The 17,703-nt window shown below is 48.6% G+C and overlaps 3 protein-coding genes, 12 non-coding genes and 1 pseudogene across 15 annotated transcripts; 13 read left to right on the forward strand and 3 right to left on the reverse strand.

The window, feature by feature from the left end:
• The first annotated feature begins 1,532 nt into the window (after positions 1 to 1,532).
• On the forward strand, positions 1,533 to 1,639 carry LOC148995564 (U6 spliceosomal RNA). The gene has a single exon (XR_016163212.1). It is a non-coding gene; the product is annotated as a U6 spliceosomal RNA (small nuclear RNA).
• A 406-nt stretch (positions 1,640 to 2,045) lies between these two features.
• On the forward strand, positions 2,046 to 2,152 carry LOC148995565 (U6 spliceosomal RNA). Its single transcript, XR_016163323.1, has one exon. It is a non-coding gene; the product is annotated as a U6 spliceosomal RNA (small nuclear RNA).
• A 434-nt stretch (positions 2,153 to 2,586) lies between these two features.
• LOC148995566 (U6 spliceosomal RNA) lies at positions 2,587 to 2,693 on the forward strand. The gene has a single exon (XR_016163434.1). It is a non-coding gene; the product is annotated as a U6 spliceosomal RNA (small nuclear RNA).
• A 434-nt stretch (positions 2,694 to 3,127) lies between these two features.
• LOC148995567 (U6 spliceosomal RNA) lies at positions 3,128 to 3,225 on the forward strand (annotated as a pseudogene).
• Positions 3,226 to 5,408: 2,183 nt separating this feature from the next.
• On the reverse strand, positions 5,409 to 8,236 carry LOC148995568 (uncharacterized). Its single transcript, XM_089127925.1, has 6 exons — positions 7,764 to 8,236; positions 7,445 to 7,654; positions 7,050 to 7,363; positions 6,693 to 6,949; positions 6,333 to 6,581; positions 5,409 to 6,242 (listed from the first exon to the last, which is right to left on the reverse strand). Exons 1-6 carry the CDS (start codon positions 8,146 to 8,148, stop codon positions 5,444 to 5,446), a joined length of 2,214 nt encoding a protein of 737 aa, XP_088984051.1. The 5' UTR covers positions 8,149 to 8,236; the 3' UTR covers positions 5,409 to 5,443.
• Positions 8,237 to 8,342: 106 nt separating this feature from the next.
• On the reverse strand, positions 8,343 to 10,472 carry LOC148995569 (uncharacterized). The gene is made up of 6 exons (XM_089128076.1): positions 10,456 to 10,472; positions 10,310 to 10,341; positions 9,856 to 10,154; positions 9,274 to 9,713; positions 8,877 to 9,198; positions 8,343 to 8,663 (listed from the first exon to the last, which is right to left on the reverse strand). The coding sequence occupies exons 1-6, from the start codon at positions 10,470 to 10,472 to the stop codon at positions 8,343 to 8,345; spliced, it is 1,431 nt and encodes a 476-aa protein (XP_088984202.1).
• Positions 10,191 to 11,778, reverse strand: LOC148995570 (uncharacterized). The gene is made up of 4 exons (XM_089127928.1): positions 11,151 to 11,778; positions 10,775 to 11,073; positions 10,587 to 10,695; positions 10,191 to 10,475 (listed from the first exon to the last, which is right to left on the reverse strand). Exons 1-3 carry the CDS (start codon positions 11,693 to 11,695, stop codon positions 10,598 to 10,600), a joined length of 942 nt encoding a protein of 313 aa, XP_088984054.1. The 5' UTR covers positions 11,696 to 11,778; the 3' UTR covers positions 10,191 to 10,475; positions 10,587 to 10,597.
• A 1,329-nt stretch (positions 11,779 to 13,107) lies between these two features.
• Positions 13,108 to 13,214, forward strand: LOC148995571 (U6 spliceosomal RNA). The gene has a single exon (XR_016163545.1). It is a non-coding gene; the product is annotated as a U6 spliceosomal RNA (small nuclear RNA).
• Positions 13,215 to 13,648: 434 nt separating this feature from the next.
• Positions 13,649 to 13,755, forward strand: LOC148995572 (U6 spliceosomal RNA). Its single transcript, XR_016163656.1, has one exon. It is a non-coding gene; the product is annotated as a U6 spliceosomal RNA (small nuclear RNA).
• Positions 13,756 to 14,188: 433 nt separating this feature from the next.
• Positions 14,189 to 14,295, forward strand: LOC148995573 (U6 spliceosomal RNA). The gene has a single exon (XR_016163765.1). It is a non-coding gene; the product is annotated as a U6 spliceosomal RNA (small nuclear RNA).
• A 406-nt stretch (positions 14,296 to 14,701) lies between these two features.
• On the forward strand, positions 14,702 to 14,808 carry LOC148995574 (U6 spliceosomal RNA). The gene has a single exon (XR_016165180.1). It is a non-coding gene; the product is annotated as a U6 spliceosomal RNA (small nuclear RNA).
• Positions 14,809 to 15,242: 434 nt separating this feature from the next.
• LOC148995575 (U6 spliceosomal RNA) lies at positions 15,243 to 15,349 on the forward strand. The gene has a single exon (XR_016163876.1). It is a non-coding gene; the product is annotated as a U6 spliceosomal RNA (small nuclear RNA).
• Positions 15,350 to 15,783: 434 nt separating this feature from the next.
• On the forward strand, positions 15,784 to 15,890 carry LOC148995576 (U6 spliceosomal RNA). The gene has a single exon (XR_016163985.1). It is a non-coding gene; the product is annotated as a U6 spliceosomal RNA (small nuclear RNA).
• A 433-nt stretch (positions 15,891 to 16,323) lies between these two features.
• On the forward strand, positions 16,324 to 16,430 carry LOC148995577 (U6 spliceosomal RNA). Its single transcript, XR_016164036.1, has one exon. It is a non-coding gene; the product is annotated as a U6 spliceosomal RNA (small nuclear RNA).
• A 434-nt stretch (positions 16,431 to 16,864) lies between these two features.
• On the forward strand, positions 16,865 to 16,971 carry LOC148995578 (U6 spliceosomal RNA). The gene has a single exon (XR_016164047.1). It is a non-coding gene; the product is annotated as a U6 spliceosomal RNA (small nuclear RNA).
• Positions 16,972 to 17,405: 434 nt separating this feature from the next.
• Positions 17,406 to 17,512, forward strand: LOC148995579 (U6 spliceosomal RNA). The gene has a single exon (XR_016164062.1). It is a non-coding gene; the product is annotated as a U6 spliceosomal RNA (small nuclear RNA).
• The last annotated feature ends 191 nt before the right edge of the window (positions 17,513 to 17,703 follow it).

Consider the following 17,703-nt stretch of genomic DNA (forward strand, 5'->3'; position numbering starts at 1 on the left):
GCTTTATGTTTTATGATTGTACACAACACTTTATCTAAATTTACCTTCAGATACAGGTCATGCCACTTTCACTGGCAGGGTGACGGCCTGTTTCCTGCCTCAGAAGACCAGACCCCTAAAACAGAAAACCTTATGAAGGTTTAACCTTATAAAACCATAAAAGCTTATAGCCCTGTGCTTTTTGCTTTGGATGCCATCTTCTTCCATTACTAGAGTAAATACAATTCTAACTATTCACTTTAAATTTGTAACTCTTCAGCACATTGTGGGTTGTTTTAACTCACTACTATAATAGTCCTGTATGTAGATGGCATTAGATAGTAGGCTGTATTATATATGAATACACAGTACCTCAGTGTATAATATATTAATGCATAGTACCTCAGTGTTTATTGATACATAGTAGTAGCAGATATAAAAGTAATTTAGTACAATCATATTAAGATTATTATCAGTTGGTAAACACCAGGTGCAACACCTGAACACAACACAAAACTCATTAATTCAAACACAATATCAGGTGTTGCACCCACGTAATACCAATTATAACAATGTAAGTTAAACCCATTAATTTCTCTCTGTCATTCATTCATTCATTCTTAGCTAAGATAGTTAGGAGACTAAACAAAGCAACAACGTCGACGTCTCTTAACGTTACCTAACACAATGTAAACTTAAAATCTTACCTCGATGTCACCTTCTTAAATAAAACAATGTAAAAGTTTATTTAAAAAACTATGAATTAAAGCTAGTTAATTAACTAGTAATCATGGACTTACACTTCACGCGGCTTTTTCAAAAATAACTCACAAAAATATGTCGGACTTTGCGTGGCTTTTACCAAAATAACTAATGAAAAAAGTGAAAAATATGATTTATAGGAGGTGGACTTACTGCGCATGATCCGGCAATGATGGAAAGGGGCCACGGTGATTGGCTGTCGTAAAATGGAGAAAATGGAAATGCTGCGATCTGATGGGCTGTCCAAAAAATGTGAAAGATGGACATGCAGAGACGTGATTGGTCGAAGCAGACAGACGAACGGTTCCCAGGCACCGCTAGGATGACACGCAAATCCGTGAAGCGCTCCATATTTTTGGCAGCTGTGATCAAGCCTCCTTCACTGGAATTGATTCATACCTTTCTACCACTATTTAGTTTCATTCTTGATCTCTTGTGTCAAGAACTGGTGCATCTCCAATGTCTATAGGGCACTCTCAGTTTTCTAGCATAGTGTGTCCACTCCCTTTCTCAGCAGATGCCGACAGGGAACAGGGTTTGACCCCATAGGCGATATCTTTTCCCTTCAATGTTGTCAAGGTTGTCCGCATTATCCGGTTTTCTGCTTTCCGCCAACTCATTTATTTCTCGAAAACCTGAAGGACACGGCGCATTCAGAGCTTGTAGTTTGATACCATAGATAAGTCTACCCAACCCATTCTTTCAGTAGATGGCTCGCTTGCCCTACCACCTTGGTGATGGCTCGCTGGAACCCGAGGGGTACATATTCCTTGAGCGAGACAGTTGGCCTCGTGCTTGCTAAGGCAGCACATATACTAAAATTGGATCGATACAGAGAAGATTAGCATGGCCCCTGCGAAAGGATGACACGCAAATCCGTGAAGCGCTCCATATTTTTGGCAGCTGTGATCAAGCCTCCTTCACTGGAATGGATTCATACCTTCTTGCCACAACGTATTTTCATTCTTGATCTCTTGTGTCAAGAACTGGTGCATCTCCAATGTCTATAGGGCACTCTCAGTTTTCCAGCAAAGTGTGTCCACTCCCTTTCTCAGCAGATGCCGACAGGGAACAGGGTTTGACCCCATAGGCGATATCTTTTCCCTTCAATGTTGTCAAGGTTGTCCGCATTATCCGGTTTTCTGCTTTCCGCCAACTCATTTCTTTCTCGAAAACCTGGAGGACACAGCCCATTCAGAGCTTGTAGTTTGATACCATAGATAAGTCTACCCAACCCATTCTTTCAGTAGATGGCTCGCTGGAACCCGAGGGGTACATATTCCTTGAGCGGGACAGTTGGCCTCGTGCTTGCTAAGGCAGCACATATACTAAAATTGGATCGATACAGAGAAGATTAGCATGGCCCCTGCGAAAGGATGACACGCAAATCCGTGAAGCGCTCCATATTTTTGGCAGCTGTGATCAAGCCTCCTTCACTGGAATTGATTCATACCTTCTTGCCACAACGTATTTTCATTCTTGATCTCTTGTGTCAAGAACTGGTGCATCTCCAATGTCTATAGGGCACTCTCAGTTTTCCAGCAAAGTGTGTCCACTCCCTTTCTCAGCAGATGCCGACAGGGAACAGGGTTTGACCCCATAGGCGATATCTTTTCCCTTCAATGTTGTCAAGGTTGTCCGCATTATCCGGTTTTCTGCTTTCCGCCAACTCATTTCTTTCTCGAAAACCTGGAGGACACAGCCCATTCAGAGCTTGTAGTTTGATACCATAGATAAGTCTACCCAACCCATTCTTTCAGTAGATGGCTCGCTTGCCCTACCACCTTGGTGATGGCTCGCTGGAACCCGAGGGGTACATATTCCTTGAGCGGGACAGTTGGCCTCGTGCTTGCTAAGGCAGCACATATACTAAAATTGGATCGATACAGAGAAGATTAGCATGGCCCCTGCGAAAGGATGACACGCAAATCCGTGAAGCGCTCCATATTTTTGGCAGCTGTGATCAAGCCTCCTTCACTGGAATTGATTCATACCTTTCTACCACTATTTAGTTTCATTCTTGATCTCTTGTGTCAAGAACTGGTGCATCTCCAATGTCTATAGGGCACTCTCAGTTTTCTAGCATAGTGTGTCCACTCCCTTTCTCAGCAGATGCCGACAGGGAACAGGGTTTGACCCCATAGGCGATATCTTTTCCCTTCAATGTTGTCAAGGTTGTCCGCATTATCCGGTTTTCTGCTTTCCGCCAACTCATTTATTTCTCGAAAACCTGGAGGACACGGCGCATTCAGAGCTTGTAGTTTGGTACCATAGATAAGTCTACCCAACCCATTCTTTCAGTAGTTGGCTCGCTTGCCCTACCACCTTGGTGATGGCTCGCTGGAACCCGAGGGGTACATATTCCTTGAGCGGGACAGTTGGCCTCGTGCTTGCTAAGGCAGCACATATACTAAAATTGGATCGATACAGAGAAGATTAGCATGGCCCCTGCGCAAAGCTTCCCCATCATTTTTCTCTGTTTGTGCGCAGGCGCATTAGCGCCTTCGCGCATGCCCAGTCGCACAAACGAGGTACAAACGAGACCATCAAAACGTAGGATCGAATCCCGCCCGAAGCACAAATATCAAACATTATTTTTTTACATATATCATGCCTATTTCATGTGTATACGTTAAGGTAACATGACGTGTATTATTTGTTTAACCTTTTTCTGCATAGATATTAAAATCTGTTGTGTTAAACATTATATTTGTGTTAAACATTATATTGTATTTATATTGTTTCACCTTTTTCTGCATAGACATTAACATGTATGTTAAATAATATATTGTATTCACATTGTCTAACCTTTTTATATTGTTTCACCCTTTTCTGGATAGATATTAAAATTTGTTGTTGAACATATTGTATTTATATTGTTTCACCTTTTTCTGCACATTATATATATATATATATATATATATATATATATATATATATATATATATATGTATGTATGTATGTATGTATGTATGTATGTATATTGAAATATTTTTTTGATATTTAAATAAAATTTATCAATAACATATCAGTTGATGATGATTGTATAGATGCAGAAAACACCAAACAGCAGCAGCAGTAGACTACAGTGTGAAATAGATTATTTATTTCAAAATACAATACAATACAATAAAACAGTGGTATTGAGAACAGTGGTATTGATGCAGAACAGTGGTATTGATGCAGAACAGTGGTATTGATGCAGACAGTGGTATTGATGCAGACAGTGGTATTGAGAACAGTGGTATTGATGCAGACAGTGGTATTGATGCAGACAGTGGTATTGAGAACAGTGGTATTGATGCAGACAGTGGTATTGAGAACAGTGGTATTGATGCAGACAGTGGTATTGATGCAGAACAGTGGTATTGAGAACAGTGGTATTGAGAACAGTGGTATTGATGCAGACAGTGGTATTGATGCAGAACAGTGGTATTGATGCAGACAGTGGTATTGATGCAGACAGTGGTATTGAGAACAGTGGTATTGATGCAGACAGTGGTATTGATGCAGACAGTGGTATTGAGAACAGTGGTATTGATGCAGACAGTGGTATTGAGAACAGTGGTATTGATGCAGACAGTGGTATTGATGCAGAACAGTGGTATTGAGAACAGTGGTATTGAGAACAGTGGTATTGATGCAGACAGTGGTATTGATGCAGAACAGTGGTATTGAGAACAGTGGTATTGATGCAGACAGTGGTATTGAGAACAGTGGTATTGATGCAGACAGTGGTATTGATGCAGACAGTGGTATTGATGCAGAACAGTGGTATTGAGAACAGTGGTATTGAGAACAGTGGTATTGATGCAGACAGTGGTATTGAGAACAGTGGTATTGATGCAGACAGTGGTATTGATGCAGACAGTGGTATTGAGAACAGTGGTATTGATGCAGACAGTGGTATTGATGCAGACAGTGGTATTGAGAACAGTGGTATTGATGCAGACAGTGGTATTGATGCAGACAGTGGTATTGAGAACAGTGGTATTGATGCAGACAGTGGTATTGAGAACAGTGGTATTGATGCAGACAGTGGTATTGATGCAGACAGTGGTATTGATGCAGACAGTGGTATTGATGCAGACAGTGGTATTGAGAACAGTGGTATTGATGCAGACAGTGGTATTGATGCAGAACAGTGGCATTGATATAATATAAGGGCTCATTACAGACATGCATGGATACATAACGCAGCAGCATACAGTGTGAAGTACCAACGCGGCGGCAACAAAGCCAGTGCAACGTAACTCCAAAGACAATGACCACATTGTTCAACATACCCACATGTCCAAAAGACCTATATAACTTGTCAGCGCATAAAATCATAACAGCACAAATGCATGACAATGTGTTATACAGGTGTGAATGGGACAGACAATGTTATCTTTTCTTTTTCTTAAGCCATGTGATGAAGACACACAGTATAGGCCTATAAAACTTGTCAGTGCAAAGAATCAGTATAGTACAAAGGCATGGCAATGTTATACAGGTGTGAATGGGATACACAATGTTTTTTCAAGCATAGTGTCACTGTGCTGTAGAAAAATTGTGACAGGTGTGGACCGGTGTTTGTAAGAAGCCTCCACACCGCGGCAAGGTCCCGGTCCATGTGGAGGGTAAAGTCAATGTCTTTAAAAATAAACAAACAAAAAAAACACAAACAACTATATACACCTGCCCCAGCGAGAATGCAAAATCAGTCCGGGGCTCGACCCTTTTCCTTGTCCTTCATCTCCCTCAGCCACTCCTCCACACTCTTACCCGCTGCGGCGGCAGAGCAAAAATGTACATTGCCGTAGCGGGTGTGTCCAGTCTCCCTCCGCTTTGGCTGGCCGCATGTCCTGCACTTTTGTTCTTGTGGCATGCCGGCCCGGGCAGCAACGACTGCTCCTGCTCCTGCTGCTGCCCTCTGCTCAGCCCTCTTCCTCCTCAGCCACTCAGTTTTGTACACAGAGCGAGGCTGAGGAGGGGGAGCAGGAGGTGCTGCCTGCACTGCTTGTTGTCCTTGCTGTCCTGGCAGCAGCTGCAGTGCAGGCAGAGGGCCGGCGTGATGTGCGGCGGCCAGAGGCAGAGGGAGGATGTGTGGAGCTGGCGTTGTCCGAGGGAGCGTAGGTATGGGGAGCACCCTTACGCTCTGCTGGGGCAGTGAGAGGTCCAGAAAGAGAGGCTGTGTCATCGAAAAAGGTCCTGTTGCAGCCGCAGCAGCTGGTGGTATGGCCAGGACAACAGCTGAGGGGGCAGGCGGTAAAGGCGCCAGTGGGCGCACTGGCGCTGGCAAAACAGGCACCGGTGCTGCCACAGCCGGTGCTGCTGCCGGAGGTCCCACCACCCTTGGCGCTGCTGTCGTCGCCTGGCCTGTTGCTGCTGCCGGAGGACGATCCGCCGCTGCTGTTGGGCCCGTCGCCGAGCCCGCTGCCGCCGCCGGTGGTCGTCCCTCTGCTGCAACGCCTGAAGTGAGCACAGTCCTCTCCTTCTCCCGCTGCGTCCTGGTGAACCTGAGAACGGATTTCAACATAGTATTTTAGTTACATGTACAATTTTAAGAGCATGCAATTCATCAATACCATCAAAAGCATCAAACATACCACAGCGAGAGGGTCCTGGCATTCAGCTCAAAGAGCTGAATGGGCGCCCGAGCCATCAGCCTCTGGTGGCCCAGCACAAGGTCCCGGATGTGCTGGTACCGAAGCAGTATGCTCTCCCACCGCGACCTCCGGGCACCGTGTGCACGGCTGCCCGAGGGGATCAAGCGGCAGAGCTGGGCGCATACTGCCTCTACCAGCCGGCTTGCGCTGGGACTGCTGGCAGGTCCAGAGGTCTCTCCGACCAGGCAGCTGTGGACAATGGACAAAAACAATGACAGATATGAGCAAGATAATGGGCAACATTACATAGAGCAGCTGGTGTGTACATCAGGGATATGTATGATGGAAGTGTAGCCTTACCGCCTCAAGCTTTCCACACCAGGTATACTGGTGCGGCTTGGCTTCGCTGCCATGAAGCGCCCCTGAGCTGGCCTGTCCCTGTAGCGGGGAGGGTAAACTACTCGGGCCCTGTCGTACGGTGACAGGGCCTCGTAGAGCCTGATAAGCTCATCTACCCTCCCCTCGGACAAGGCCGGGTCGTGACGCAACCCCACCAAGGCCGTGGCCAACTGGACCACGGCCAGGTACCCTGGCTGGTCATCTGGTCCTCTGTAGTCCTGCAGACACACGGAAAAATGGAGAAAGAAATAAGTCAGTTGGATAGAACAGAGCAAGCGCCGTTTTTGGTGATGCGGGATGCACTACAGTCGTGCTTACCTCAGCAGCCTGCTGAGGCTCTGGCGAGGACCGGCCGGAGGAGTGGGGTGCGGGCTCGGGGGCACCGGTCGGACTGGATGGCTCGGGCGCGGGTGCGTCAGCCGGTCGCCCTGACCGCGGGTCCGTCAGAGGATCTAGGAACTCGCCAGGCACGTGGAGGGTGAGGTCATCCACCTCCTGGCCGTCGGCGAGCTCGTCATCCTCGACGAGATGGGGAACGTCCCCCCCCGCGTCCGGAATGTCAGGGTCCAAGCTGACGTCCTGCAGCACTCTGCCCGTCTGGGAGTACAGGTACTCGATGCCGATGAGTTCCCCTGAAGTACAACAACAGTCAGTCAGGTACAAGTATCATTCAGTGTGGACACGTGTAAGCGCGGTGGCTTGAGTGTTCTTACCAGTGTACTCCCTGGGCTTGGTGTAATCCTTGACCACACTCACGCCAAGCACCCTTTGGCTGAGCTGATCAAGAGAGTGCTGCAGGGGGCCATTGTAGGAGCGGAGCAGCGGCCGTCCCTCCTGTGCCACGGACGCCGCCCTGTCTGTGTTCCACCGCGTCAACCCCTCCAGGAGAAATGCCTGGAAGTGCCAGGGATTGGCACTTTCTCCTGCGGAGGAACACAGATCTGTTTAGCAGTTTATTCAGTGCACACAATGTGAACGACAGCGAGTCAATGACAGTGAAAGATTGACGTGACAGTGAAACGTGTGGTCTACCTGGAATGAAGCGGTTGAGATGCAGGTGGAACGACTCCAGGGACGTGGAGCCTCGTGCACAACGGTACACCGGCAGGCTGATCCCCCCCTTGGTCATCCTGCCGGTCTCAGTGTACAGCTCCACGCCCGGCGGGTCCTGGATGCACTGGAGGTGGCGCCGCTGCTCCTTCCAGATCTTCTGGATGCGGTCTTGGTCCAGCAGGGAAATCCCCATGGTGTCTCGTCCGCTGGCACCGCCGAAGGTTTCCAGGAGGTCACCGATCAGCCGCTCCGTCTCCGCCGCTCCACGCGTGCGGCGACGGCAATGGAGAGCCATGTTCTTGCGGCTGACGTGCCTCCACACTCCGGCGTCGGACGAGAAGGTCATCCCCTGCGCCTCAAGCATCCTCTTCGTAGCTTTGAGCAACCGGGCTGTGTCCTCTGGGTCCCACAGGAAGATGCACGAAGACAGCTGCTGCAGGAAGGGTTTATACAGCTGGTGGCTCTCGGTGGTGACACCTGTTATGGAAAAATGCATGTTATATCAAAAGTTATGGAACCATGATGTCTCTTACTGAAATGCTATTTGTTTAATTATTGTTATTGCCACAACACACCTGACGCAAAACGGCGCATCAGGTGCCAGATGTCCAGCCGGACCACCAGCTTGTCCCACTTCCCGAACACGTCAGCTGCCTTGGATCTCCCGTGGGACGAACAACAGTCCCGGTCGACGTAGAGGAGCTGAGGCGGCTCCACCCCAGCGTCCCGATACCGCCGCATCAACCCCTCAGCCATGGGCAACAGGCCGGCACCTTCGGTGTCCGTGAGCACGGACATGAGCACCTGTCCGTGCTCGTTGCCGACGTTCGTTGCCCATGCTGCGGTCTGGGCGGCAGCACCGGAGAGCTTCCGGGTCACCTGTTTTAAAGGATAAAGCATCTCAGTAAGGCTGCACGCACATAGCCAGAGCATGACACTCCACACCACACTTATATACACACATATATTAGTATACATATATATTAGTATATATATTAGTATGTATGTCGAGTGAGCGTGTGTTAAATTAGTATGTATGTCGATAATAGTACAAACTATATAGTATATGTACATATATAGCACCACATTTACCTTCTTGGTAGAGTCCATCTTCAAAACCCTACCAAAGACGGAGGTGACCCGGGCCTTCACGTCCTCCAGGCGGGAGAGGATGTCGTGGCAGTACACCAATAACAGCCACGCGTACTGGGGCACGGGTGGCGGTTTTGGTGGTGGGGTGCACATGCGCACGACACCCTGCGACGTGAAGGGCTCCATGACGCTGAGGTAGTGTATGGACCGCCGCATCCAGGCCTCTGTGTGTGCCTCACAGAGTTTTTTGTACAGCTGCGTGGCGCTGTTCCCCCGAGTACGCTCACGCAGCTGGATGATTACCCGCCGGTCGCAGGCAAGTCTACAGAGAGGAGTACATCATGTGTTACACAAGAGCCACACACAGACACAACAAGGTTTTTAGACAGATACTTACTTGTAGGTGAGGATTGCCGGGAAGAGGGCGCGATGCCCCTCACCCAGCTGACCCACGACCTCCTGCGACCAGGCAGCTACCTTCCTCTTACACCGACGGCACTCCAGGTACTCGGTGGCCATCAAGTACCAGCCGTCGATGTCCAGGACCCTCCGGATGGTCCTGTAGAGCCCACACTTTGTGAGGGCCCTATTACAGCATGTCGGCCGGACGCCCCACAGACGCAGGGGCACCCAGAGGAACAGCCGACACGCGAAGAAGGCAGCTGGTGAGGCGGGTGGCTGAAAGTAACTCGGCCGGGGCTGAGGAGGGTCCCACCACAGCTTGAGGTCTGTGGTGAGTTTGGTCCTCCCCTCGCTGTCTGGCTTGAACAGCTCCCGGCCGATCCACTCCTGCTCTTCCACGGTGAGAGCTGTCCGCCAGCTCTCAGGCAACCGGGACTGTGAGAAAAAAAAAAGAACACAACCAAACAAACAAACAGTCAGGAGGCTGAGAGGAGGTGCTACATGCAGATTGACAGTCAACTTCACTGAGTTGTGCCGTCCATGAGTACGGGCCAGGTGTGTGAGCGTGTGTTTGTACCTCAGCCGAAGCAGGAGTGGGTGTTGCGGGCTGCTCCACTTTCCTCTCCTTCCTCTTCCTCTTTGCCGGCGCTGGTGCCAGGGTGGCCTCCCCGGATGGCGTCTCCTCCACGGAGACGTGACAGGGCTCCTCCCTGGTCAGCGCCGGAGCCCGCGCAGGAAACGCGAGGCTAGGTGGAGCAGCCGCAACTTGAGGTGGTGGTGGTGGTGGTGGTGGGGGAGGGATGTAGGACAGTGCCGGAGGAGCTGGGGATGGAGGCCTCACCACCAGCGGGAGCGTCTGAAGGACCTGTACGTGAGCTGCAGACACATTCACACACACACACACACAACAAAATGGCATCAGCCACAGGCAGGCAAGACTAAGTGAGACGTGCAGCATGCCAGTGATTAGATGACGTGCAGCATACCAGTAATTAAATGGTGTGTAGCATGCAAGTGAATAGATGACATACAGCATGCCAGTGATAGAGCAGATGGTTTAGTGCTACAAGGTGGATGTTGAGAGGTGAAGCAGGGCCAAGTGAAGCAAATCTACATTACCACTACGTTCTACACATCTACCACCGACAAAGACGGCTACATTACCTTCCAAACTTACCTTTGATCTTCAAGCATCAGCTGTAGAGACCAGTAAATGAAACCATTACAGTTAATGCTAAAATACTGCCAGAATAATATATATTGAGGGCAAATGTTGCAGTGTGACACGTCCAGTGTGGTGCCAATTACCCGTTTCTAAGTCAGTGGCCATCTGGACCAGTTCCTCGTCCGTCACCTCTGTGGGGGGGGGAAGGCGGCGGAACCGAGGGGCGCTGGTCTCTGGCGGATGTAGACACCGCTGTGGGGTGGGAGGGCAATGGTTAGTTAATCCTTTACACCGAACCACTGTTGTGTTAAAGAGAAAGAAAGAGATATACCTGGAACTGCAGGCCGTGCTGGTGTGGTCATCAGCTTCCTGACCTTGGCCTGCAGCTCACCTGGGGCCATTGGACGCCTTCCCAGTAGGGCCGAGAACATGGGAGCGGTCGGCTTGCGTGGCGGCAGCCCGGTGGAAGCAGCAGCCTTACTGGGGCCACTGCTGCTGCTGCTGCTCAGAGGTGGGGGGGTAGCAGCCACCTCTGCCGACTGCTCCTTGTCTCGGCCCAGGATGTACTTCCTGGCGGCGTCCATTGAGGTCCCAGGCTGCGGTATCTTCCTCCGAAGCCACTTGACAAAGCTGCAAGACAATGATCAAAGATTAACACGCATATCAACAAGTCACAGCACCCTGCCCTTCACCACAACTGGACTTACGTCTTCTGCTTTTTTCCCGTAGACTCGTACAGGTCCTTCAGGGTGGCCTCCTTGAAGTCCCCAAAGCCAACAAGCGCCTCGCCCTCACACCCGGGCTGAGTGGCACGGGCCCGGGCCTCCTCGTGCACCCGGTGGAACCTCAGCTGCTCCACAAAAGCAGGGTGGGCGCACGAGTACCGGGCGAGTGCGTCCTTGTTGGCCATAAGGGGGCTGTCGGAGGCACTTTTCTCCCGCTCCCGCTGGTGGCTGGCAACCAACTGCGTGATGTAGCCCACGTCGTTCTCCAGGAGCCAATGGAAAGTTTGACCCTGGTACTTCCCAAACTGGATGCTGTGGCAGCCCAGCACCAGCATGGGGTCACCAGGGTCACCGCCCTTGGAGACGACGTGGGCTTGGGCCTCCTTCTCCACCTCCTCCGGCTTCTTGGCCCTCGCAGCAGCGGCGGTCCCGCGTGGCCCCTTAGAGGCGATGAAGGCCAACGCCTCATCAGAGGCCCGCAGGATAAGCTGCTGCGAGGCCGTGAATTTTAAATTTGCTAAAGACATATCTTCAACAACAAATGGCACAGCACAGCATTAGATGAGCATTACAGGTTAAACTAGCAGCTATATATTAATTGCCATATTAACAGGACTATCACACACAAGATTAATGATATACAAGAACTACACATTCACTATTATTGAAATATTAACGTTAACAAATTAATAATCAACAGGTAAATAATGACCCCAGGGTGCATTGGCAGCCATTAAATAAACAGGCTTATTGTTAATGCATAAAAGATACACTTAAACTTTATATTTTGATTTCACGTGGTGATATTATAATCTTAAGGGTCTAAAGATACTAAATGTATAGTCTTTTCATAATTTAATTTTGTTTTCAGAGATCGCCACATGTTGTCCCATTAATTTTCAATGGATTGCATTACATTACATGTTAGCGATCTCTCAAAACGTATTAAATCTTTGATCAGACAAGTGTAAATATTGTTTAAATGTGTAAACAGGACGCCTGACGTTGGTTGACGTTAATTAACTAACATACGTTAACGTTTCTTTAAATATAAAAACCAGTGATCGACGGAGAGACGTAATAATACATCGACAAATTCCATGTCAGTACATTGTAAAAGTACTCTGGGAAGACAATGTCTGTACATTCGTAATATTCTATTTATTTTTGTTTTACTCACTCAGTCAGTCGTAACCGTCACACTCTTCCGTTTGAGTTGGTTGCTATGACGCTTGAGTATACTAACCGTTTATTGGCCCAAAACGTTCGACAAAAGCTTGAGTATACTAACCGTTGATTGGCCCAAAACGCTCGACAAACGCTCGACAATCCGAGCTTTCTGATTGGCCCATAACTGAAAACGCTCGACAATCCGAGCTTTCTGATTGGCCCAAAACTGAAAACGCTCGACAAAGGCTCGACAGCACGAGCTGCTGATTGGCCGGCATCCAGAGAAGATCGCGGGACATAGAGCGCAAGGATGACACGCAAATCCGTGAAGCGCTCCATATTTTTGGCAGCTGTGATCAAGCCTCCTTCACTGGAATTGATTCATACCTTCTTGCCACAACGTATTTTCATTCTTGATCTCTTGTGTCAAGAACTGGTGCATCTCCAATGTCTATAGGGCACTCTCAGTTTTCCAGCAAAGTGTGTCCACTCCCTTTCTCAGCAGATGCCGACAGGGAACAGGGTTTGACCCCATAGGCGATATCTTTTCCCTTCAATGTTGTCCGCATTATCCGGTTTTCTGCTTTCTCTAACTCATTTCTTTCTCGAAAACCTGGAGGACACAGCGCATTCAGAGCTTGTAGTTTGGTACCATAGATAAGTCTACCCAACCCATTCTTTCAGTAGATGGCTCGCTTGCCCTACCACCTTGGTGATGGCTCGCTGGAACCCGAGGGGTACATATTCCTTGAGCGGGACAGTTGGCCTCGTGCTTGCTAAGGCAGCACATATACTAAAATTGGATCGATACAGAGAAGATTAGCATGGCCCCTGCGAAAGGATGACACGCAAATCCGTGAAGCGCTCCATATTTTTGGCAGCTGTGATCAAGCCTCCTTCACTGGAATTGATTCATACCTTCTTGCCACAACGTATTTTCATTCTTGATCTCTTGTGTCAAGAACTGGTGCATCTCCAATGTCTATAGGGCACTCTCAGTTTTCCAGCAAAGTGTGTCCACTCCCTTTCTCAGCAGATGCCGACAGGGAACAGGGTTTGACCCCATAGGCGATATCTTTTCCCTTCAATGTTGTCAAGGTTGTCCTCATTATCCGGTTTTCTGCTTTCCGCCAACTCATTTCTTTCTCGAAAACCTGGAGGACACAGCCCATTCAGAGCTTGTAGTTTGATACCATAGATAAGTCTACCCAACCCATTCTTTCAGTAGATGGCTCGCTTGCCCTACCACCTTGGTGATGGCTCGCTGGAACCCGAGGGGTACATATTCCTTGAGCGGGACAGTTGGCCTCGTGCTTGCTAAGGCAGCACATATACTAAAATTGGATCGATACAGAGAAGATTAGCATGGCCCCTGCGAAAGGATGACACGCAAATCCGTGAAGCGCTCCATATTTTTGGCAGCTGTGATCAAGCCTCCTTCACTGGAATTGATTCATACCTTTCTACCACTATTTAGTTTCATTCTTGATCTCTTGTGTCAAGAACTGGTGCATCTCCAATGTCTATAGGGCACTCTCAGTTTTCTAGCATAGTGTGTCCACTCCCTTTCTCAGCAGATGCCGACAGGGAACAGGGTTTGACCCCATAGGCGATATCTTTTCCCTTCAATGTTGTCAAGGTTGTCCGCATTATCCGGTTTTCTGCTTTCTCTAACTCATTTATTTCTCGAAAACCTGGAGGACACAGCGCATTCAGAGCTTGTAGTTTGGTACCATAGATAAGTCTACCCAACCCATTCTTTCAGTAGATGGCTCGCTTGCCCTACCACCTTGGTGATGGCTCGCTGGAACCCGAGGGGTACATATTCCTTGAGCGAGACAGTTGGCCTTGTGCTTGCTAAGGCAGCACATATACTAAAATTGGATCGATACAGAGAAGATTAGCATGGCCCCTGCGAAAGGATGACACGCAAATCCGTGAAGCGCTCCATATTTTTGGCAGCTGTGATCAAGCCTCCTTCACTGGAATGGATTCATACCTTCTTGCCACAACGTATTTTCATTCTTGATCTCTTGTGTCAAGAACTGGTGCATCTCCAATGTCTATAGGGCACTCTCAGTTTTCCAGCAAAGTGTGTCCACTCCCTTTCTCAGCAGATGCCGACAGGGAACAGGGTTTGACCCCATAGGCGATATCTTTTCCCTTCAATGTTGTCAAGGTTGTCCGCATTATCCGGTTTTCTGCTTTCCGCCAACTCATTTCTTTCTCGAAAACCTGGAGGACACAGCCCATTCAGAGCTTGTAGTTTGATACCATAGATAAGTCTACCCAACCCATTCTTTCAGTAGATGGCTCGCTGGAACCCGAGGGGTACATATTCCTTGAGCGGGACAGTTGGCCTCGTGCTTGCTAAGGCAGCACATATACTAAAATTGGATCGATACAGAGAAGATTAGCATGGCCCCTGCGAAAGGATGACACGCAAATCCGTAAAGCGCTCCATATTTTTGGCAGCTGTGATCAAGCCTCCTTCACTGGAATTGATTCATACCTTCTTGCCACAACGTATTTTCATTCTTGATCTCTTGTGTCAAGAACTGGTGCATCTCCAATGTCTATAGGGCACTCTCAGTTTTCCAGCAAAGTGTGTCCACTCCCTTTCTCAGCAGATGCCGACAGGGAACAGGGTTTGACCCCATAGGCGATATCTTTTCCCTTCAATGTTGTCAAGGTTGTCCGCATTATCCGGTTTTCTGCTTTCCGCCAACTCATTTCTTTCTCGAAAACCTGGAGGACACAGCCCATTCAGAGCTTGTAGTTTGATACCATAGATAAGTCTACCCAACCCATTCTTTCAGTAGATGGCTCGCTTGCCCTACCACCTTGGTGATGGCTCGCTGGAACCCGAGGGGTACATATTCCTTGAGCGGGACAGTTGGCCTCGTGCTTGCTAAGGCAGCACATATACTAAAATTGGATCGATACAGAGAAGATTAGCATGGCCCCTGCGAAAGGATGACACGCAAATCCGTGAAGCGCTCCATATTTTTGGCAGCTGTGATCAAGCCTCCTTCACTGGAATTGATTCATACCTTTCTACCACTATTTAGTTTCATTCTTGATCTCTTGTGTCAAGAACTGGTGCATCTCCAATGTCTATAGGGCACTCTCAGTTTTCTAGCATAGTGTGTCCACTCCCTTTCTCAGCAGATGCCGACAGGGAACAGGGTTTGACCCCATAGGCGATATCTTTTCCCTTCAATGTTGTCAAGGTTGTCCGCATTATCCGGTTTTCTGCTTTCCGCCAACTCATTTATTTCTCGAAAACCTGGAGGACACGGCGCATTCAGAGCTTGTAGTTTGGTACCATAGATAAGTCTACCCAACCCATTCTTTCAGTAGTTGGCTCGCTTGCCCTACCACCTTGGTGATGGCTCGCTGGAACCCGAGGAGTACATATTCCTTGAGCGGGACAGTTGGCCTCGTGCTTGCTAAGGCAGCACATATACTAAAATTGGATCGATACAGAGAAGATTAGCATGGCCCCTGCGAAAGGATGACACGCAAATCCGTGAAGCGCTCCATATTTTTGGCAGCTGTGATCAAGCCTCCTTCACTGGAATTGATTCATACCTTCTTGCCACAACGTATTTTCATTCTTGATCTCTTGTGTCAAGAACTGGTGCATCTCCAATGTCTATAGGGCACTCTCAGTTTTCCAGCAAAGTGTGTCCACTCCCTTTCTCAGCAGATGCCGACAGGGAACAGGGTTTGACCCCATAGGCGATATCTTTTCCCTTCAATGTTGTCAAGGTTGTCCGCATTATCCGGTTTTCTGCTTTCTCTAACTCATTTCTTTCTCGAAAACCTGAAGGACACAGCGCATTCAGAGCTTGTAGTTTGGTACCATAGATAAGTCTACCCAACCCATTCTTTCAGTAGATGGCTCGCTTGCCCTACCACCTTGGTGATGGCTCGCTGGAACCCGAGGGGTACATATTCCTTGAGCGGGACAGTTGGCCTCGTGCTTGCTAAGGCAGCACATATACTAAAATTGGATCGATACAGAGAAGATTAGCATGGCCCCTGCGAAAGGATGACACGCAAATCCGTGAAGCGCTCCATATTTTTGGCAGCTGTGATCAAGCCTCCTTCACTGGAATTGATTCATACCTTCTTGCCACAACGTATTTTCATTCTTGATCTCTTGTGTCAAGAACTGGTGCATCTCCAATGTCTATAGGGCACTCTCAGTTTTCCAGCAAAGTGTGTCCACTCCCTTTCTCAGCAGATGCCGACAGGGAACAGGGTTTGACCCCATAGGCGATATCTTTTCCCTTCAATGTTGTCAAGGTTGTCCGCATTATCCGGTTTTCTGCTTTCCGCCAACTCATTTCTTTCTCGAAAACCTGGAGGACACAGCCCATTCAGAGCTTGTAGTTTGATACCATAGATAAGTCTACCCAACCCATTCTTTCAGTAGATGGCTCGCTTGCCCTACCACCTTGGTGATGGCTCGCTGGAACCCGAGGGGTACATATTCCTTGAGCGGGACAGTTGGCCTCGTGCTTGCTAAGGCAGCACATATACTAAAATTGGATCGATACAGAGAAGATTAGCATGGCCCCTGCGAAAGGATGACACGCAAATCCGTGAAGCGCTCCATATTTTTGGCAGCTGTGATCAAGCCTCCTTCACTGGAATTGATTCATACCTTTCTACCACTATTTAGTTTCATTCTTGATCTCTTGTGTCAAGAACTGGTGCATCTCCAATGTCTATAGGGCACTCTCAGTTTTCTAGCATAGTGTGTCCACTCCCTTTCTCAGCAGATGCCGACAGGGAACAGGGTTTGACCCCATAGGCGATATCTTTTCCCTTCAATGTTGTCAAGGTTGTCCGCATTATCCGGTTTTCTGCTTTCCGCCAACTCATTTATTTCTCGAAAACCTGGAGGACACGGCGCATTCAGAGCTTGTAGTTTGGTACCATAGATAAGTCTACCCAACCCATTCTTTCAGTAGTTGGCTCGCTTGCCCTACCACCTTGGTGATGGCTCGCTGGAACCCGAGGGGTACATATTCCTTGAGCGGGACAGTTGGCCTCGTGCTTGCTAAGGCAGCACATATACTAAAATTGGATCGATACAGAGAAGATTAGCATGGCCCCTGCGAAAGGATGACACGCAAATCCGTGAAGCGCTCCATATTTTTGGCAGCTGTGATCAAGCCTCCTTCACTGGAATTGATTCATACATTCTTGCCACAACGTATTTTCATTCTTGATCTCTTGTGTCAAGAACTGGTGCATCTCCAATGTCTATAGGGCACTCTCAGTTTTCCAGCAAAGTGTGTCCACTCCCTTTCTCAGCAGATGCCGACAGGGAACAGGGTTTGACCCCATA

Source organism: Pimephales promelas, chromosome 3, assembly GCF_988280905.1.
Source record: "Pimephales promelas chromosome 3, fPimPro1.hap1.1, whole genome shotgun sequence".
In the NCBI taxonomy this organism is placed as follows: domain Eukaryota; kingdom Metazoa; phylum Chordata; class Actinopteri; order Cypriniformes; family Leuciscidae; genus Pimephales; species Pimephales promelas.